Genomic DNA, 22149 nt, shown 5'->3' with positions numbered 1-22149 from the left:
CGCTGACACGGCACGCATGTGTTGGTCCAGTCTCTCACATCCTTGTGGAGTCCAGGCCAGATGAACTTGGCGGACATAAGCTTCTGAGACGCACGCATCCCTGGATGTGAGAGGCCGTGGATGATGTCGAAAACTCACTTGCGCCAGGCGGATGGAACGACCGGCCTAGGCAAGGGGACTGAGACGTCGCACAGGAGGGTTGTGCCAGCTGCGTGGAAGTGGATGTCGGCCAGGGTGAGGCTGGTAGTTGATGTCCTGAGGGCCTGGATCTCTGCATCGGCAGCCTGGTCTCTCGCCATGCTGGCGTAGTTGACGCCCAGGTGCACTACGTGGAGCGAGGGTCTTGAGAGGCAGTCGGCCACCAAATTATCCTTGCCGGCGACGTGGCAGATGTCCGTGGTGAACTCCGAGATGAAGTTGAGTTGGCGCTTTTGGCGTGCGGACCAGGGTTCGGTTACTTTGGCCATGGCGAAAGTGAGTGGCTTGTGGTCCACGAATGCGGTGAACGGCCGGCCTTCCAGAAGGAAACGGAAGTGCCGGATTGCCAGGAACAGGAGCTCTCTGTCGAACGTGCTGTAGGCCTGCTCGTTCTTGCGCAGCTGTCGGCTGAAAAATGCCAGTGGCTGCCACGCGCCTTCGACCCACTGTTGCTGGACGGCGCCGACGGCGTAATCCGAGGCGTCCGTGGTGAGGGCGGTCTTGGCGCCCGGGATGGGGTGGGCCAGTAGTGTGGCGTTGGCCAAGGCGCTTTTGATCTGGTGGAAGGCTGTCGCCATCTCGCTGGACCAGGTGAGTTGCTCTTTGCCCGTTTTGCCCCTGGTGGCTTCGTAGAGGGGGCGCATGAGTGCGGCGGCCTTGGGCATGAACCGGTGATAGAAATTGACCATCCCCAAAAATTCCTGCAGCGCCTTAACCGAGGTGGGCTGGGGAAAGTCCGCCACCGCCTGCACCTTGGAAGGTAGGGGAATGGCTCCCCTTGGCGAGATTCTGTGGCCAAGAAAGTCAATTTGGGCTGCTCCGAACTGGCATTTGGCCGGGTTGACGATTAGCCTGTGTTGGCTGAGGCGCTGGAAAAGGGAGCGCAAATGCGCGATGTGCTCAGCCTTGCTGGTGCTGGCCACGAGGATATCGTCCAGATAGACGAACAGGAAACTCAGGTCCCGTAGGACGGAGTCCATGAGCCGTCGGAAGGCCTGTGCGGCATTCTTAAGCCCGAAGGGCATGCGCAGGAACTCGAACAGTCCGAAGGGGGTGATGACCGCCGTCTTCTGGACGTCTGCATGGTGGACGGGGACCTGATGGTAGCCGCGAATCAGGTTGACCTTGGAAAAGACGGACTTTCCTGCTAGGTGTGCCGAGAAGTCTTGGATGTGTGGAGTGGGGTATCTATCGGGCGTGGTGGCGTCGTTGAGCTGTCTGTAGTCACCGCAGGGGTGCCAGCCACCGCCCGGCTTGGGCACAATGTGGAGGGGGGACGACCAAGGGCTGTTCGAGCGGCGGATGATGCCCAGTTTTTCCATCGTGGCGAATTCTTCCTTGGCCACCGCCATCTTGGCTGGGTCCAGGCGTCTGGCTCGAGTGAACACTGGTGGTCCCGTAGTGGCGATGTGGTGCTCGACCCCATGCTTGGCTGCCGCGGCTGAGAAGGTCAGTTGTGTGAGCCTCGGGAAATCTGCGAGTAGGCGGGCGTAGTCGTCATGCGCCGGGGCGGAGCAGGACCCAATGAGGGCCGGGCTGTTGCTCTGCTGGCAGGCCAGTGAAGCGAAAGTTGCTGCGTCGATCAGGCGCCTGTCGCGGACGTCGACCAGGAGTCCGTGGGCGCAAAGAAAATCAGCGCCCAGCAAAGGATGTGCCACCGAGGCCGTCACGAAATCCCACGTAAATCGCTGGCCGTTGAAACAAACCTCGGCCCGTCACTTTCCGAAAGTAGCGATGGCTGCGCCATTTGCCGCCACGAGGGGTGGGCCGCTGCGGCCTGCCTGGATGTCGAGCTGGGAGGCAGGAATTATGCTGCATTGGGCTCCAGTGTCGCAAAGGAATCTGCGCCCTGAAAGAGAGTCGGTTATGTACAGCAGTTTACCTGCGGTGCCGATGGCCATCGTGGCGGTGGGGGTGCGTTAGAGCGGGCCTAGGCGGCGGCGCGGGGCTGGCGCGTTGGGCTGGGTGGCCATCTTGGTTTGATCGAAAGAGCAGGGTGCTCTGCAGCGTTGGGCCTTGTGGCCGAAACGCGCGTGGTAGTAGCATAGTTCTGCCGCCTGGCGTGGCAGCGCGCGCTCGGTGGTGTCGGGGAGCCTCGCGGCTGCACAGCCGAGTTGGGCGACGGCGAAAACTTTGTCTGCGGCGGCTGCCAGTTGTACGCAGTCCATGATCGGGGACCCCGCGAGGGCAGTCTGTTCCTGCTGAGGAAGCAGGCTGAGGAAAAGGGCCCGAAACAAAAAGCACTGCGGTTCAGAGCCCAGGAGCGCAAGCATCCGGCTCATCAACTGGGTCGGGGTAGAATCGCCGAGGCCTGGTAGTGAGAGAAGCCTGCGGGCCCTCTCCTCCTTGGACAGGCCGTAAGCCTGCAGCAAGCGGCCCTTAATGGTTGAGTACTTGCCGGTCTGTGGTGGGTTCCCCAGCAGGTCGAAAACTTCGGCGGCGGTAGAGCTTGCTAGTGCTGAGACTCCGTGGAGGTACCTTTCTTCATCGTCTTGAACCCTGCGAAGGGTGTATTGGGCCTCCGAGTGTGCGAACCAAGCTGGTGCTTGGTGTTCCCAGAAGGTGGGGCGCTTCAAGGACGCGGCGCCGGCCGACATCAGGCTGCTGCTGGTTGCCATCGGGTTGTTGCTGGCCTCTGTAGGGCTGCGTGAGTCGGGGGCTTCGGCCGCCGACATTCGGGGTCACCAATGTGGGGGACTACGGTCTCCCGCGTAAAGAAATAGGCAACACAGCGAGCTACAAGAAATAGGTCTTTACTCCAACTCTCACAATACAGTACTGAATTCGTGAAGCCCGCGAACCTGTGATGACTCACAGATTGGTCACCTGCTGGAACCTGATTGGTTTTCCTTCTATCCGCAGCAGGCAAGTCTGAACGTGCCTTATTCCTCTCAGCTTGCAACTGTCTTGCGGGGGGAGGGGAATACAGCAGTTAAAAGGGGATTTTACAGGTTTATCTATATACACAGTGTTTCCCCAAGAGTTTATTTGTGGAGTTCAGTAGGATGACAGCAGGAGGTGTAACTTGTGGTGGTACTGCTTGAGATTCTTGTGAGGTGAAAGCCCTCTGCACCACTCCATGGTATCATATCTCCGTAGGCCAGCATTGCAGCAGGCCCCCAAAGAGGTTCAGCCAAGTTTCAGGCCACAACTGACTGTTACTATCTCTGTGTGTGCTAGTTTTAAGTTGCATGGTTGCCCCAGCTGCCTTTGTAGATGATGGCACAGCTCTGCATCTGCCTCTTTGTTGGCCCAGCCATTAAAGAGACTGGCTCCCATAGTGATTGCCACGTATGTGTACCAGGGCTTGCAGAAATGTTGCTGGATATTTGGCAGGTAATGCTAAGTCTTGATCACCTTGCCATTCATTCTTTCATGTAGTACAACGTAAAGTCTGACTTGCCATCCAGTGTAACAGTTAGTCAGGGTATAGTAGTGACATCATCTGCTGACACAGCTTCCTTTTGGGACTGGATCCTCCACCAGCATTATATCTGCCAAAGTGAAGGAGTTGTTGCTTTTTGCCTACACTACTTGTAGTGCTTTGTGTTACAGGTAGATATTTAATTTCAGTAACCTTAACTTAATCTAGATCAAGTAAGTAGTTAGGAAACTACAGTGTAAACTAAGTTACCTAATTACAAATTTAATTAAATAAATCAAGGTCATATAGGAATGGCAGTGCAGGTCGTGTGCCACAACTGCAGCATGTGGGAGTTTGTGGAGAGCATTGTGATCCCGGACAACCATGTTTGCAGTAAGTGCCTGCATCTTGAGGAACTTCAGCTTAGAGTTTTTGAGCTGGAGTCTGAGGTGCAGACATTGTGGGGCATCAGGAATGGGGAGTTACCTGAACACTTTGATCCAGGAGGCAGTCACACCCCTTAGGTTAGGTAGTGGTACAGGTCTGGTTAGTGGTCAGGGACAGGAGGGTGTGACTGCGACTCAGGCAGGTAAGGCGACCCCAGGTGCAGTGCTGGAGGAGCCTCAGCCTTTGCCTTTGACCAACAGGTATGAGGTTCTTGCTGCCTGTGTGGATGAGGGAAAAGCCTATAGGATGGATGAGCAGGCTGACCATGGCACCATGGTGCAGGAGGCCATTCAAGTGGGGGGGGGGAGGTGGGGGAGTGAAAGGGAATGTTTTTGTGCTAGGGGACAGTATAGTCAGGGGGATAGATACTGTTCTCTGCAGCCACGACCCGGAGTTCCGAAGGTTGTGTTGCCTGCCCGGTGCCAGGGTTAAAGACATCTCCTCATGGCTGGAGGAAAACCTAGAGTGGGAGGGGGAAGATCCAGTTGTCGTGGTCCACGTAGGAATCAACGACATAGGTAGAACTAGGAATGAAGTTCTGATGAGGGAGTTTGAGGAGCTAGGATCCAAATTAAAAAGCAGAACCTCAAAGGTAATAATCTCTGGATTGTTACCAGAGCAATGCACAAATTGGCATAGGGACAAACAGATTAGAGGTTTAAATGCGTGGCTCAAAGAGTGGTGTGGAAGGGGCTTCGGTTCATGGGGCACCGGCACCAGTACTGGGGAAAGAGGGAGCTGTTCCACTGGGACCAGTGTCCTGGTGAACTGAATAACTAGGGCAGTAGACAGGGCTTTAAACTAATGAAGGGGGGTGGGGGGGGGGTGTGGGGGAGCGGCCTGGAGAATTCAGGAAAGAGTAAATTTAAAATCAGCGAGAGAAATGTCAATGCTCTAGAGCAGAGTAGAGTTTTGGGCAAAAATAAGCAGAGTGGGTCACAAAGGGACAGAGAGCAATAAAGGAAAAAGGCATCAGTAACTAAGGTGACATCAGGGAAAAAGAGAAATAAGTCATAGCTAAAGGCACTATATCTGAATACGCGAACAATTCTCAACAAAATAGATGAATTAATAGCACAGATAGAAATTAACAGGTTTTAATCTAATAGCCATAATGGAGACGTGGTTGCAAAGTGGCCAAGGTTGGAAACTAAATATTCCAGGATACATAACTTTTAGAAGGGATTAACAAAATGGAAAAGGAGGAGAGGTAGCCCTGATAATAAAGGATGGGGTAAAGACAGTAGAGAGAAAGGATCTTAGCTCCAAAAATCAAGAAGTAGAATCAGATTGGGTGGAGCTAAGAATCAGCAAGGGGCATCAAGCATTGGTGGGAGTTGTTTATAAGCCCCCAAACAGTAGTTGTAATGTAGGGCAGCGTATAAATTAGGAAATTAGAGGTGCATGTAACAAGGGTAATACAGTAATCATGGGGGACTTTAATCTACATATCAACTGGGCAAACCAAATTTGCAGTAATAGTGTGGAGGACGAATTCATGGAATGTATGCAAGATAGTTTTCTAGATCAGTATGTTGAGGAACCAACTAGGGAACAGGCTATTTTAGATCTAGTATTGTGCAACGAGAAAGGGTTAATTAATAACCTTGTAGTAAAGGGGCCTTTAGGGAAGAGTGGCCATAATATGATAGAATTTTATATTGAGTTTGAAAGTGACTTAGTTAAATCCGAAACTAGGGTCTTAAATCTAAACAAAGCAAACTATGTAGGTATGAGAGGCGAGTTGGCCAAGATAGATTGGGAAACTACATTAAAAGATATGACAGTGGACGAGCAATGGCTAGCATTTAAAGAATTAATACATAATTTACAACAAGTATACATTCCTTTAAGGCACAGAAACCCCACAGGTAAAGTGATCCAACCGTGGCTAATAAGAGAAGTTAAAGATGCTATTGATCAAAGAAAGAGGCTTATAATGCTGCAAAAAAGAGTAGTTAGCCTGAGGATTGGGAGGATTTTAGAATTCTGCAAAGGAGGACCAAGAAATTGATAAAGAAAGGGAAAATAGAATATGAGAGTAAACTAGCGAGAGACATAAAAACAGACTGTAAACGTTTCTATAGGTATGTAAAAAGGAAAAGATTAGTGCAAATAAATGTGGGTCCCTTACAGGCTGAAACAGGAGAAATTATAATGGGGAATAAGGAAATGGAAAAGAAATTAAACAAATCCTTTGTGTCTGTCTTCATGAAAGAAGATGCAAAAAACTTCCCAGGAATAGTGGACAACCAAGGGTCTAGCGAGAATGAGGAACTGAAAGATATTAGTATTAGTAAAAAAGTAGTACTGGAGAAATTAATGGGACTGAAAGCCAATAAATCCCCTGGACCTGATGGCCTACATCCTAGGGTTTTGAAAGAGTTGGCTATAGAGATAGTGGATGCATTGGTTGTCATTTTCCAAAATTCCATTGATTCTAGAATGGTTCCCGCGGATTGTAAGGTAGCAAATGTAACCCCACTATTTAAGAAAGGAGGGAGAGAGAAAATGGGGAACTACAGACCAGTTGGCCTGACATCAGTAGTAGGGAAAATGCTAGAATCTATTATTAAGGACGTGGTAACAGGGCACTTGGAAAATAATAATAGGATTGGGCAGAGTCAACATGGATTTATGAAAGGGAAATCATGTTTGACAAACCTGTTAGAGTTTTTTGAGGTTGCAACTAGCAGATTAGATAAGGGGGAACTAGTGGATGTGGTGTATTTAGATTTTCAGAAGGTGCCACACAAGAGGTTATTAAACAAAATTAGGACTCATTGGGGGTAATGGACTAGCATGGGTTGAGGATTGGTTAACGGACAGAAAACAGAGAGTATGAATAAACAGGTCATTTTCGGGTTGGCAGGCTGTAACTAGTGGGGTACCGCAAGGATCAGTGCTTGGGCCTCAGCTATTCACAATCTACATCAATGATTTGGATGAGGGGACCAAATGTAATATATCCAAGTTTGCTGATGATACAAAGCTGGGTGGGAATGTAAGTTGGGAGGAGGATGCAAAGCGGCTTCAAGGGGATATAGACAGGCTAAGTGTGTGGGCAAGAACATGGCAAATGGAATATAATGTGGAGAAATGTGAAGTTATCCACTTTGGTAGGACAAATAGAAAAGCAGAGTATTTTTAAAAGGTGAGAGATTGGAAAATATTGGTGTTCAGAGGGACCTGGGTGTACTTGTACAGGAATCACTGAAGGTTAACATGCAGGTACAGCAAGAAATTAGGAAAGCAAATGATATTTTGGCCTTTATTACAAGAGGATTTGAGTTTAAGAGTAGAAATTGGGTATAGCCCCGCTTGGGGCATTAGAATTGGCGGAGCGCAAATTTTATAGCCAGGCGCAACTTAGCGACACCTCGTGCGATATTGGGTTGCAGCGCCCCAAAGGTGATTGAGGCGCGAAATCAGGCGTTACACGGGGCACCTAAGGCGCTAACATGCTGGCGCTACTCAATATCAGGGCGGGCGGGCACAGTGCAGGTGCTCTCAATTACCGATGACCACGAGACTTCCTGGCACCGGCCAGCTCTTAAAGGGGTGGGTCAGGCAGCTCCAGCATCCACACTCTGCACCTTGTAGGCCTGCAAATCAGCGCAGGCCCTTCTCTGGCGCAACAAATTTGGATCCTATGGAGAGGGTGAGGCAGAGAGCAGAGCGCTGCAGCACTGAGTCTCTGGAGGAATTGGTGTCCGCAGTGGAGCGCCGGCGAAATGTCCTATACCCAGGAGGACTACCGACGAGCTTGGAGGGATGTTTCTCTGAGGGTCAACTCCAGCAGCATGGCGACCAGGTGCCCTGTCCAGTGCCGGAAGAAATTCAACAACCTCACTCGGGTCGTCAGGGTGAGTGGAGTTAATGTAAACTTATGCATCCCTTCATGAGCACCTGACTTTATGGCTACAGGGTGCGCGATACCCCAATGGCCATCTGTCAGCAAGCACCCATGGCCCTTTCTGGTCACACACATCCACATTTGACTCAGGGCATCATGTAAGGGCTCTTCCACCATGGGGGGCATGAGAACATCACTCAGGGCATCATGTAAGGGCTCTTCCACCATGGGGGGCATGAGAACATCACTCAGGGCGTCATGTAAGGGCCCTTCCACCATGGGGGGCATGAGAACGTCACTCAGGGCATCATGTAACATCACTTCCCGTCCTTTGCCCTGCAGGCCAAGCTGGCGCAGAATCGAAAGGAGCAGCTTCGCACCGGAGGAGGCCGTCCTCAAGTGGAGCCTCTGACGGATCTCGAGGAGAGAGTCCACCAGATTGTGGGAGGACGTCCGAGTGGTCCTGTCACCACTGCAGCTGCTGACCCCATTGTCCACAGCGATGGTAAGTTTCTCAACTATTACAGCTGTCACCTTTCAGTTGTTTCCCCCGCCAGCATGCTTTCTCAATGTGGACCCATGTCATAGCATTGCCGCACTGTTGCATCCCTTGCTGCCAAACTGTCCTTTTGCTAAAGCCACTCTTCAACCTCCCTGCTTTCAGATGCTGCATCACCAGCTCGGGAGCCGGCCCCTCAAGCTGCCAGTGCAAGTGCCTCCGGAGGCGACGACCAGGAGGAAGCCGGACCATCCGAGCCGGCCTCAGGGGAGCCACCGCATGTGGAGACTGGGGATAGTAGTTCCCTTGAGGGGAGGGGGGGGCTCTGATGAGGAGCCAGTTGCAGGGACCAGCGGCCTGCAGCAACGCGCGGGGGGTAGGGACGCTCGGGGGCCGTCTCCACGGAGGGCGAGGCAGGTCACCATGACTGCTGCACAGAGTGCAGAGGAGGTGCGTAGCCTTGCGGAAATGAGCGCCCAGGCCCGGCTCAGGCACACTGAGCTTATGGCTGCAGCGGGGAGGATGCCTGAGTCCATCGACACTCTGGCAAAGAGTGTGGTGGACTTTGGGGCAGCAATGGAAAGGACTGTCCAGGGCTTCGGGGCAGCAATGGAAAGGTCTGTCCAGGGCTTCGGGGCAGCAATGGAAAGGTCTGTCCAGGGCTTGTCCGAAGCAGTGGAAAGGACTGTTCCGGCCTTGTCCGAAGCAGTGGAAAGGACTGTTCCAGCCTTGTCCGAAGCAGTGGAAAGGACTGTTCCGGCCTTGTCCGAAGCAGTGGAAAGGACTGTTCCGGCCTTGTCCGAAGCAGTGGAAAGGACTGTTCCAGCCTTGTCCGAAGCAGTGGAAAGGACTGTTCCGGCCTTGTCCGAAGCAGTGGAAAGGACTGTTCCGGCCTTGTCCGAAGCAGTGGAAAGGACTGTTCCAGCCTTGTCCGAAGCAGTGGAAAGGACTGTTCCGGCCTTGTCCGAAGCAGTGGAAAGGACTGTTCCGGCCTTGTCCGAAGCAGTGGAAAGGACTGTTCCGGCCTTGTCCGAAGCAGTGGAAAGGACTGTTCCGGCCTTGTCCGAAGCAGTGGAAAGGACTGTTCCAGCCTTGTCCGAAGCAGTGGAAAGGACTGTTCCAGCCTTGTCCGAAGCAGTGGAAAGGACTGTTCCGGCCTTGTCCGAAGCAATGGAAAGGACTGTTCCGGCCTTGTCCGAGGCAGTGGAAAGGACTGTTCCGGCCTTGTCCGAAGCAGTGGTAAGGACTGTTCCTGCCTTGTCCAAAGCAGTGGAAAGGACTGTTCCGGCCTTGTCTGAAGCAGTGGAAAGGACTGTTCATGGCTTCTCAGAAGCACTGGCACCTGCCATGCAGGTCCTCACTGCTGCCACGCAGTCACTTGCTGGCCTCGTCCACACGCAGATTGAGGCCACGCGAACACTCACTGCTGCCACCGTAGCTGCATCAGGCAGGATCACCCCAGGCCCTTGCAGCACCACAGCAAGCCATGAATCTGTGGAGCAGTCGATAGCGGCGGATGATCCGGTGCGGCACCGTCAGAGTGCCAGTGTGTCGGCCGACCACGGGACAGGTGTCCCCTCTCTGCATGTGACCAGTCCTGATGCCAACTCTGGCACGTCAGCAGAGCAGCTGCCACCACCTGCGCAGCACACTGCTAGCAGACATGCCCAGTTGGAGCAGCCTGCTTGCGGGACCTCCAAGCCCAGAGGTCGGCCAGGCCGTCCCTCAGGGGCTTCAGTGCGTCCACTCAGCAGGCGTCCCGCAGCCTTGACCCAGCCACTGGGGTACAATTACGGAGGAGCTGCAGGGAGGGAAGGGGCCGACCTCATAAGAGGAGTCAGTCTCCATCAAGGGGTCACCAGTAGAGGGAGGTGCTAAGACGTTTCTTTTTCCAGTTTTAAGGCAGTCCACACATGTTGTGTTTGTTTGTTATGGTTTGGTTAGTTTCGCTGGGTTGCCACACAGTTATCTGTTAGTTTGTTAGTTATGATTTCTGTTGCCATTACATTGTCATGCTGGAAGGAAGCACTTGTTTGAAAATAAAGAAAACTTTTTATTTACAATCGAGCTGTACACTATTTACAATCATCGTTGCCTTCATAGGCTTACAGCAAACCGGAGGGCGCTGTTCGATTCACAGCCACCATTCCGTCCGAGGGGCCTAGAACCGAGTCCTTATGAGCCTCTGACGAACGGCCCTTCCAGTTTCTGGAGCCCTCCCATCTTCCTCCTCCTCCTCCTGATCCTCCTCGCCCGCATGCTCCTCCGCCTCCTCCTCCTCCTCCTCCTCCTCCTCCACCTCCTCATCCGCCTGCTCTGCTGGACCTTGACAGTCAGCTGGCATTGGCTGGGTGCGTCGAATGACCAGGTTGTGGAGCATGCAGCAGACAACAACGATGCACGCCACATGCTCCGGCGAGTACTGTAGGGCGCCCCCCGAATGGTCTAGACAGCGGAAACGCTGCTTCAGCACACCAATTGTGCGCTCCACAATGTTCCTGGTGGCCTGATGGCTGCTGTTGTAAAGCACTTCTGCCGGGGTGGTGGGCATACAGAGCGGGGTCATGAGCCATGGGCAGAGAGGATAGCCCTTGTCGCCCAGAAGCCAGCCTCGTGGGTGATCCGGGGCCTCAAAAAGGTCAGCCACTGAGGTCTGCCGCAGGATGAAGGCATCATGGCTGCTGCCAGGGAATTGTGCGTTCACCGCCATGATCATCTGCCGGTGATCACAGACCAGCTGCACATTAAGGGAGTGGAAGCCCTTTCGGTTACGGAACTCCTCCGGATTCTGCAATGGCGCCCGCAAAGCCACGTGTGTACAATCAATGGCCCCCTGCACCATGGGGAAATCCGCAATAGCCGCGAAGCCCTGTGCACGCTCCCCCTGCTTCTCCAGGGTCAGAGGGAAGGTGATGAATTCACGCCTCTTTTTGTAGAGGGCAGCTGTAACTTGCCGGATGCAGCAATGCACCGCAAATTGAGATAGTAGAAATGTCCCCAGCTGCTGCCTGAAACGATCCGCTGGCATAAAAGTTGAGCGCAACAGTCACTTTCGCGGCCACCGACAGAGAGGTCCTGCACCGTATCCGCGGCTGCAAATCCCCAGCAAGCAGGTGGCACAGCTCAGAGACAACATCCTTACCAAATCTCAGGCGTTGCAGACACTGCTCCTCCGACATGGCAAGGTAGGAGACCTGCTGCCTGAAAACCCTGGCAGCGTATGGTCGGATTTGGCGACGTCCATTGGCCCTCCTCCTTCTGGCCAATCCCAGCCCTCTCTCCCTCCGTCTCTGTGCCCTTGCCAGCTGTTCAGCAAGGATAACGTGCCCCTCCAAAGCAGCTCCCATTATTCTGTCCGATGAATAAGACGCAGTCAGCTTTCTGGATCCAACTGCTCTGAACAGGGCTGAAGGTCCCAAGGCTCCTCTGGCTCAATAACAACAAGTCCTTGCCACTGAAGGTCTGCAACTCTCTCCAGCAGCGAGCAGAATGGCCAGGCCAAATGGCTGCCGGTTTTATAGTAGTGCTGTCCACTTTAAAGAGCGCCCCCCGAGTACGAGATGGACCTGGTAATGTTCCACCCAACTGTCACTAATAGCGCCAGGCGAAACGGAGGGGGGCGCCACTGAATTTCCGGTACGGGGCGCCAAAAAGGCATTGCACAATGAAATGACGTCATGATTTGGCTGCGCCCGCGAACGGGCGCAAATACTTAGCGCCGGCGTGAACAGGTTACTCAATATGGCCGGATGCGCTAGGATCACTGCGCACGTCCGAAAATTGGGTAACGCCCCAAATCTCGGGCTCTTTAGGCGCTAATCGCTGGCGCAACCAACTGAATTTCTAGGCCAAGATGTCTTACTGCAATTATATAGGTCCCTGGTGAAACCACGCCTGGAGTATTGTGTACAGTTTTGGTCTCCTTACCTAAGGAAGGATATACTTGCCATAGAGGGAGTGCAACAAAGGTTCACTAGATTGGTTCCTGGGATGGGGCGATTGTCCTATGAGGACAGATTGAGTAGACAAGGCCTATATTCTCTAGAGTTTAGAAGAATGAGAGGTGATCTCTTTGAAACATACAAAACTCTTACTGTGATTGACAGGGTAGATGCAGGGAGGATGTTTCCCCTGGCTGGGGAGTCTAGAACCAGGGGTCACAGTCTCAGAATAAGGGGTCGGCCATTTAGGACTGAGATGAGAAGAAATTTCTTCACTCAGTGGGTGGTGAATCTTTGGAATTCTCTACCACAGAGAGCTGTGGAGGCTCAGTCGTTGGGTATATTCAAGACAGATCAATAGATTTTTGAATATTAAGGGAATCAAGGGACATGGGGATTGTTCAGGAAAGTGGAGATGAGGTAGAAAATCAGCCATGATCTCATTGAATGGCGGAGCAGGCTCGAAGGGCCAAATGGCCTACTCTTGCTCCTATTTCTTATGTTCTTATGTTCACCTCTCTCTCTCTGTAGATGTGCTGCCGGGATGGTATTGGGCACCTATCAGCTGGATCTGCCAGATAACCCACCGCAGGTATTCCTTTTCTGCCAAACATGTCAGCTCAGTAGATTCCCATTGGAAAACCCATTGGTGCCAATAAAAGTACTGGGGTCAACAAAAAAAATTAAGGGCAAGTGGCATAAAAGCTCAGGAAAGCTCCAGTGTCAACATAGAAAAAGAGAATTTGCCTAAATGACCAAGAAATATCCTAAAAACATTAAATCCCTTTAAATATCTGAAAGGTCCACCCATAGAATGGTGTATGCTTGTTTTCTTGGGTATGAGTTGGAGTTTGTTCTCAGCAGGCCTACCAGCTAACCAGAAAATTAAACAGGGATCTCCACAGACCCATTTTAAACTGCTAAGTAAGTTCTTACCTGCTTCAAATTGAACTTCTATCAGACACTCCCAACCTCAAGAGAAATGTATACAGAAATAACAACAGAAAATTCTGGAAATACTCAGCAGGCCAGGCAGCATCCGTGGAGAGAGAAACAGAGTTAACGTTTCAGGTCTGGGACCCTTCATCAGAACTGGAAAAAGCTGGAAATGTAACAGATATTAAGCAGGTGCAGGGACGGGGGGGGGGCCGGGGGCGGGAGGGGGGGTTAAGGAGGGGAGGAAGGAATTGAAAGAACATACTGTGAAAATGTTGCAAATGGGAATGGCAAAATCATACAGCATGAAAAATGGGGGCAGAGATTATTATCTGAAATTGTTGAACTCGATATTGAGTCCAGAAGGCTGTAAAGTGCCTAATCGAAAGATGAAGTGCTGTTCCTCGAGCTTACATTGAGCTTCATTGGAACAATGTAATAGGCCGAGGACAGAGAGATCAGAGTGGGAGTGAAGCGGAGAATTAAAGTGACAGGCGACCGGAAGCTCAGGGTCACCCTTACGGACTGAACGGAGGTGTTCTGCAAAGCGGTCGCCCAAACTGCGTTTGGTCTCCCCAATGTAGAGGAGACCGCATCGTGAGCAGCGAATACAGTATATTAAATTGCAAGAAGTACAAGTAAATCTTGTTCTACTTGGACCCCTCCCTCTGGCCTCTTACCCTCTCTAGATCTTTTCATTGCTAACTGCTGACGTGAGAACGGCCGTCTCCATTTCTCTGCTCCCCTTACTCACTCCAACCTACCTCCCTCTGAACTTGCAGCACTCTGTTCTCTCCGATCCAACCCTAACATTATCATTAAACCTGCTGATAAGGGTGGTGCTGTTGTTGTTTGGCGAACCGACCTCTACCATGCGGAAGCTGAACGCCAACTCTCCGACACCTCCTCCTACCTTCGCCTGGACCATGACCCCACTAGCAAACATCAAGCCATTGTTTCCAAGACTGTCACTGACCTCATCTCCTCAGGAGATCTTCCCTCCATGGCCGCCAACCTCACAGTCCCCCAACCCCGCACAGCTCGCTTCTACCTCCTTCCCAAGATCCACAAACAGGACTGCCCTGGTAGACCCATTGTTTCATCCTGTTCTTGCCCCACGGACCTTATCTCTTCCTATCTCGACTCTATTTTTTCTCCCCTTGTCCAGTCTCTTCCCACCTACATTCGCGACTCTTCCGACGCCCTCCGTCACTTTAACAGTTTCCTGTTTCCTGGCCCCAACCGTCTCCTTTCGCTATGGATGTCCAATCCCTCTACACCTCCATCCCCCACCAGGACGGCCTTAGGGCATTCCGTTTCTTCCTTGAACAGAGGCCCAACCAGTCCCCATCCACCACCACCCTCCTCCGCCTGGCTGAACTTGTTCTCACATTGAACAACTTCTCCTCTGACTCCACTCACTTCCTCCAAATTAAAGGTGTTGCTATGGGAACCCACATGGGCCCTAGCTATGCCTGCCTGTTCATGGGATATGTGGAACACTCTTTGTTCCAGTCCTACTCAGGTCCCCTCCCTCACCTCTTTTTCCGATACATTGATGACTATATCAGTGCCGTTTCCTGCTCTCACCCTGAACTAGATAAGTTCATTCACTTTACTTCCAATTTCCACCCTTCCCTCACCTTCACATGGTCCATCTCCGACTCTTCCCTTCCCTTCCTTGACTTCTCCATCTCCATTTCTGGCGATCAGCTTTCGACAAACATCCACTACAAGCCCACCGACTCCCACAGCTACGTGGACTACACTTCCTCCCACCCGGCATTCCTGTATGGACTCTATTGCATTCTCCCAGTTTCTCCATCTCCGCTGCATCTGTTCTGACGATGCCACCTTCCATACCAGTGCTTCCGACATGTCTTCCTTTTTCCTCAACCGAGGATTCCCTTCTACTGTGGTTGACACGGCCCTTGACCGTGTCTGTTCCATTTCCCGCACTTCTGCTCTCACCCCTTCCCCTCCCTCCCAGAACCACAATAGGGTTCCCCTTGTCCTCACCTTTCACCCCACCAGCCTTCACATTCAACGGATCATCCTCTGCCATTTTCGCCACCTCCAACGTGATCCCACTACCAAACACATCTTCCCCTCAGCTCCCCTTTCAGCATTCCAAAGGGACCGCTCTCTCCGCGACACCCTGATCCATTCCTCAATCACCCCCAACAGCCCTTCTCCTTCACCTGGCACCTTCCTGTGCAAGCGCAGGAGATGCAACACATGCCCTTTTACCTCCTCCCTTCCCGCTGTCCAGGGCCCCAAACACCCCTTCCAGGTGAAACTGTCCTCGGCCTATTACATTGTTCCAATGAAGCTCAATGTAAGCTCGAGGAACAGCACCTCATCTTTCGATTAGGTACTTTACAGCCTTCCGGACTCAATATCGAGTTCAACAATTTCAGATAATAACCCCTGCCCCCATTTTTCATGCTGTATGATTTTGCCATTCCCATTTGCAACATTTTCACAGTATGTTCTTTCAATTCCTTCCTCCCCTCCTTAACCCCCACCCCGTCTCTGCACCTGCTTAATATCTGTTACATTTCCAGCTTTTTCCAGTTCTGATGAAGGGTCCCAGACCTGAAACGTTAACTCTGTTTCTCTCTCCATGGATGCTGCCTGGCCTACTGAGTATTTCCAGCATTTTCTGTTGTTATTTCAGCTTTCCAGCATCCGCAGTATTTTGTTATTGTAGAAACTTATACAGAGTTGATTTTCATCTAATTTAGTTTTCTTTTGCTCCAGTTTTTGGGGCTATAATGTAGATGCAGGTTGGCCTCGTTGTATTAAGAAACATGAGCTGCGACCCTGGATTCCCCACACATTGTTCTGAATCTCAGATATGCCTTCATATCAGAAGGCAGAGAGAGGAGGGCAAGCAGTTTGCCCCTAAGGAGCTGGGAAAATAAGATTATTCCACTTGGGCTGTTCTCAAGAACTGCCTTGACCGGTATTAGCAGACTCCTGGGAGTAGGTAACCAAACTCACATTTCCACTCTAAATGCAGCATGGAGTGGAGAACAAATTAATTTACTATAGACATAAAATGTGACTGGGTGATGCAGGGATTAGACAGTGCCCTTTGGCCTCTGGAGCCTGGGTTCGATTCAGCCAATATTGATGGGATGTAAGTGTTCTCTATCTGTTGACTGTACGGGTGTTACGAATCTGGGAGTTCTTAGTGCCCAGAATGGAAGTTTTCCAATCTGTGGCTCTAACATTCTTCACCCTGATGAGCTAAAAAAAAATCACACAAAAAACATCCTAAAAAATTGGGGGAATAGTTTTGATCTGGAAGCCTAGTTATTTCAGATTAATATGATTAATTCACTATCCTTTCAGATTGTTATAATTTCTGTATTCAATGTTAATGAAATGAGATGGCTCCCTTACCTTTACATTTACGTTTACAGCATTTACAACAAAGTACTGGTTCAAAAATCAGGAGCAGTAGAGATATTGCTCCACAGAGATAGATCCACCAAGGAAAAGAGGCACTGAAACCATCATCTGCAAGACACATACAAAGCAGAAAAATAAAGTCATTCCCTTTCAGAAGGAAAATGATGGTGCAGCAGGTTAGCACATTTTTCCTTTACCTCTAAGATCCCCAGCTTGTTCGGGTGGATCTATACAGGTTATATTATGAATTTATGCTCCCTGCTCAAAAACGATACACCAATCTTCACACCCAATATTGCAACTAATGCTTCTGTGAATTAATGGTTGGTGTCAGAAGTGCCAAACTCATAAAATTACACCTCATGATCCTTATGTGTAATGATTTGAGAATCTCAATCCAGTTTCTGGTTGGTGTGGGTCAGAACTGTCCACAATTCAGTCCAGATAAGCAATAAATAGGCTCTCAGTTAGAGGATCCACAAGGTTGGCTGATGGGAGTGAAAAATTGACATAGGTATAGTTGATGGTGCTCTTCTGAAGTTGGAGTTAAGAGTGTTTTACTCTGCATCTTACCCACGTCACATTTGACTTGGGAGCGTTTGATGCTCAAACAAGGAAAATGTACTTTTCCACAGCACTTGCCTTGGTTTAACTCAAAATAAAATTTCCCCAAATATATGCATTATTAAAAACTATTTTTAAAATAAAGCAGTAATAAAACATTGTAAATTGAAACAGTGATACATTGGGGAAGGGCAATTCCTCCATTTGCTATCTGTGGCAACAACTTCATAAAAGTTTTTGGGAAGACTTTTGCTGCTCTTTCCAAAGAAATTGTAAGCACATTGGTAAAGAACACATCTACAATTTCACTAGAAATGCTGAACAGAGTAAATCTTTACAAATGCATTCATCATTTTAACTTTTACTATGATGTGTTTTAGTCCAACAAAACAATATCTTGGTTTGCACACATTACAGTAGTCAAAGTTGAACCCTGAACACAGAAATCACATGGCTAATTTGGATTATTATCATACATTTTGTCTGTCTATCCTGCAAATGAAAGAACTTGCATTTATACAGCGCCTTTCACAACCTCAGGACATCCTAAAGTGCTTCACAGCCAATTAAGTACTTTTTGAAGTGTAGTCACTGTTGCAATGTAAGAAACGCGGCAACCAAGTTGTCCACAGCAAGTTGCCCCAAACAGCAATGAAATGAATGACCAGATCATCTGTTGTAGTGATGTTAGTTGAGAGATAAATGTTGTCTGGGACAATGGGTGACCTACCCTGCTCTTCTTTGAAAAGTGCCAAGGGATCTTTTAGGTCCACCTGAGAGGGCAGACTAAGTTGTACAGCTCCAATGGGTTAAATAATTGGCCACACTTGTGGTATAAACTCAAACGTGGATGAGGTACTGAGGATGGGGCAGATGCCGGTGTGTTCAGAAGATGGGGGGGTGGAGGGGGAAGGGAAAAATGAGAAAAAACCAGAAATACACAAAACATGAGGCTGCTGCCAATGGGAATTCATTCTGTCTTTTACAATTTATACTATTATTGGTCCAAGACCCTTTTATCCTGCAGTACTAATTCACATCAAACAGTGAAGCCACTGATCAGCATGGTTTCACTACCTGCTCAAGCCACTGTAAAACGTGGAAGGCAGAGCTCTGCGTACCCACTTAAACTCACGAAGGAGCATCGTCCACTGACTTCCAACTGACAAGTAACTTTTAGTGGTTTGAAAACAATCGATAGGATAGTGAGACAACTGTGTTTCCCAGTTACTCTCACTCTAGCCTTAATCTTTCATCTACAAATTATCATGTCATTTCTGTCTTGTGCTCCTCAGTACTCATCATCTGAGATCTGTAATTCAACCACTCAAGTAGGTGGTTTGGGACAATGGGTGACGTCTGATTCTGGTTCCTCTTGTTCATCTACCCACTGTTGACTATAGATCACAATGGATTGCTGAGTTTGTTTACTTTCTTTTTATTACCCTTCTGCCTTTTCACTACAGTTGTTCAGTCAAAAGTATGAACCCTACAGAGCAAAGGGACCCAAGTTCAACTAATGACCTGTGTTAGGTTAGCTAGACCGAGCAGCTGTTGTGGTGCTACAAGTGGTCTCCGTGCAGTTCATCTAGTCAGGCTAATAGAACAGATCAGCCAAAATTCCTGACTGATTTCTAGTACTATTAGTGGAATGTATGTGTGTATGTATGTGTATTTGTGTGTCTGTGTATGTGTGTATGCATGTATGTAGGTACGTGTGTAAATCTGTGTGCATATGGGTGTGTCTAGGATGAAAACATAAGTGGACTTGGTTGTGGTGGTCTCCACATTATGATCACACTTGAAGAACGAGTAATGAAGTGATGTACCATGGGGCTTCCAAAACCTGTGCAACAGTATCTCAGCCAGAGACAGTGCACCCAGGAAAGAAGGAGAAAAAAGGGAAACAAATTAGTAATAGTGACCTTTAAAAGTAGTGTAACATCATGCCGCTGAGCTCAGCAGCTGCAGCTGCTACAAAGTGCTATCAGTCTAAGCCTGCTCCACCAAGCTCATAATTTCTGTAAAATCAGCGGCATTGCACTCACTGCCTGTGTGGCATTATTACAGTGCAAAAATTTGACCTACAAATGCAGTGTAACCGCGGTATACAATGATTTCACACCAAACTAGGTGTTGTTCCTACCTGCAATGCTGACAGTGTAATTGACCCAAGTTGGAACCGTGAGGGTAGAGTGAGATACCTCACAGATATAAGTAGTCCCAATCGTAACAGGCTGTGGCCCTTCCAAATAACTGGAAACTTCATATAGTCCCTCAGCATTCTGCTCTCTGAATGTCCTTACTCCAGTCACAACTTCTTGACCATCTTTACGCCAAGCAATGGTATAATCAGCAGTGTAGAACCCAGACGTTTTACACAAACATGTTAGAGAACCATTTGTAAACAGCGCTGGCAAAATCTTCAGAGGTTTTGGAGAAGCTACAGAAAAATTAAAAAATAAATACATTTCTTGATTTTCTGTGTTGGATACAATATACTGATATATGCTCTTGGCACCATTTAACAATATTGCAGTAGTGCGTTAACTATTAATATTTAACTGCTCCACAGTTCATAGAGCCTGCTTTGGTTTACAACACAAAGCGGTCCCTAAAGCTGTACTAATTGTTATTGTCACGGAGAGAGAGCACAGTATAGCTGCTATGAGAGATGTAAAAAATCCACACTGCTACAGTAGAGGGGTGCTCTTCCAAGATCAGGGCTGGAGCAGGTGGTTGGAGCAGAGCGAAATGTTTTACTCTGCATTTGGCTATGCTGCCTGTAGTGATCTGGGAGGCCTGATGCTAACACAGCCTGAAATGGGAAGAGTTCCATTCTCCAGCATTAACCTTGATGAGCACATTTTTTAAATCACAAAAAGTGTTGAGTTTTGTGATGTTATATTTTGTCAGGAACTAAACTAAAATATTTGCATCTGATTTTTTCCAATTGTCAGATGAAATTCACAACACTGCCAAAGCAGAACTTGCATTTATTTAGCACCTTTTATGATGTTCCAAAGCACTTTGCAGCCAACAAAATACATCGCAACCAAGATGCCCACAGTATGTTCCCACAAACAGTAATGAGATAAATGACCAGTTTTTGACGTGTTAATTGAGGGCTAAATATTCTTCTTCAAACAGTGCCATGGGTTATTTTACTTCCATCTGAGTGGGCAGTCACGTACTTGCTTTAACACTCTGTCTGTAGTGCACCGAAATTTCAGTTTAGATTGTGTTCAAGTCCCTGGAGTGCAAGCTTGAACCCACACCCAAGAGTGCTACCACTGAACCATGGCCAATAAATAAGAACATCTACATCTCATTAAGTGTGAGAGATTTAGGACAAAGGGCAGAATTATTTTTGACAAAGAGGGTTGTGAGGCAGTAGAATGAATGCACTACTGGAGTTAGTGATTGAAGCAGAGACAAAGTTAACATTTAAGAATAGGTTAGAAAGGTGGGTGAAGGAAAGGGGATAAAGGGATATGGCAACAGGGTGGGCATTTGGGATACGGACTACTGCTTATGTGGAGAATAAAGAGCAACACCAACTAGGTGGGCCGAACGGCATTTCTCCCCCGTTATATCTATGTAATTCTATACGATAAATAATTTACTTTCAACAATATGAAGCACCCTTTAATTAAACAGTAGCTTGGTGCCATGGGCTAAAGGGAGGTTGTCGGGTTAAATGGCAAGTCTGTCAATTCCCTAAATCTCTAGATATTTTGAACGTTACGATAAAACAGGAATGCTGAAGAAAATGACTGTATAAAAGTCGTCACATTCTTTGCATTTACGATGGGAGCTGTTTGACCTCAGGCCAGTGACAGTACTTTTAAACTACACCAACATCCCATCGAATAATGGAAATAAGAATCTAGTGAGAAACGATGGCTGGAAGCTAAACAGGATATTCTAAGATCATAAATTACAGGACATAGTTTGTATAACAAAATAAATCCCACGCCTGATCCCCAATGTGGCCCTGATTTAAATGATGATTAAAGCCCCAATGTCCCAAAATTGGACCTTGAATTTTCTTACCCAATTACAGTTGGCACCTCTACTCATTAGAGCTGTTCCACTGGAGTGCATCAAAGTTTGAAACACTAATGTGAGTTGAATGATTGGGCTTGAACCCATTGAATTGTCCATTAACAATTTGAGAGGAACATACATTTGACACGAAGCTGAATGGTTATATGTTTTATCATTTAAATACTAAGGCCTAAAAATTCGGTTGCTTTGCATCTCCCATTAGTGCCCAAAGAGGGCGCTAATGGGGCACAAAGCAACTGATGCCTGGGCGTGGCGCCACCAACGCCTCCTGCAAAATTCAGTGGGAGGTTAGCGAGGTGGTAACCGTTAGCGCTCCACGGTGCTGCGCCGCTGGCAATGATGTCATCGCCATGCGCAGCGCCCCGCTCGCAATCTTCGGTAGCGCCCCCTGACTTACTGCTGGACGCTATGTTGGACGGGGTCAGGTGGGCCTACCTGCGGCCAGGGCGGTGCTAATTAAAAGGGAAGTGCCGGGTGGCCATTTTTGTTGCTAGCCGCCTGCCAGCACCTGCCCCCTCTGCTGTCGCCAACCTCCTCTGAAGCCCTCCCCGCAGAGTGCTGGCTGCGCTCCGTGAGCCTGGCACTTCTCTTGAGTGCCGAGCTCTTTTGCCGGCACTCCAATCCCTGGTGGCCCATCTGGGCCCCGGGTCATGCTGCGCTAGGCCCCTCCCCTTTAAGAAGGGGAGGGAGGCCTGCAGTACCGTGGCGCGACATGCCACAGAGCGTGGCGCTGTGGCACGTAGCACTGTGATATTCACTCGCAGCACCGCAAGAGGGAGACGGGGCGCTTCCAGTAGCATCCCGCTTCCCTCTTGGGGTGCTACCAGTGAATTTCAGCCATGGGGGTGCTAAT

At 49.3% G+C, this 22149-nt stretch overlaps 1 protein-coding gene across 1 annotated transcript in view; it reads right to left on the bottom strand.

The window, feature by feature from the left end:
• LOC147116265 (uncharacterized) overlaps positions 1–22149 on the bottom strand; it is a 54116-nt gene that overhangs the window by 11346 nt on the left and 20621 nt on the right. Inside the window, exons 4-5 of the mRNA XM_085992035.1 lie at positions 19372–19668; positions 16653–16769 (exon numbers count right to left, since the gene is read on the bottom strand). Of these exons, the coding sequence (XP_085848161.1) occupies positions 16653–16769; positions 19372–19668 (414 nt within the window). The remainder of the gene's footprint in view (positions 1–16652; positions 16770–19371; positions 19669–22149) is intronic.

Source organism: Somniosus microcephalus, chromosome 6 (genome assembly GCF_052327205.1).
Source record: "Somniosus microcephalus isolate GS21.2 chromosome 6, FLI_Smic_1.0, whole genome shotgun sequence".
Classification (NCBI taxonomy): Eukaryota; Metazoa; Chordata; class Chondrichthyes; order Squaliformes; family Somniosidae; genus Somniosus; species Somniosus microcephalus.
The sequence above is the reverse complement of the archived record's forward strand: the minus strand, read 5'-3'. Positions and strand labels throughout refer to the sequence as shown.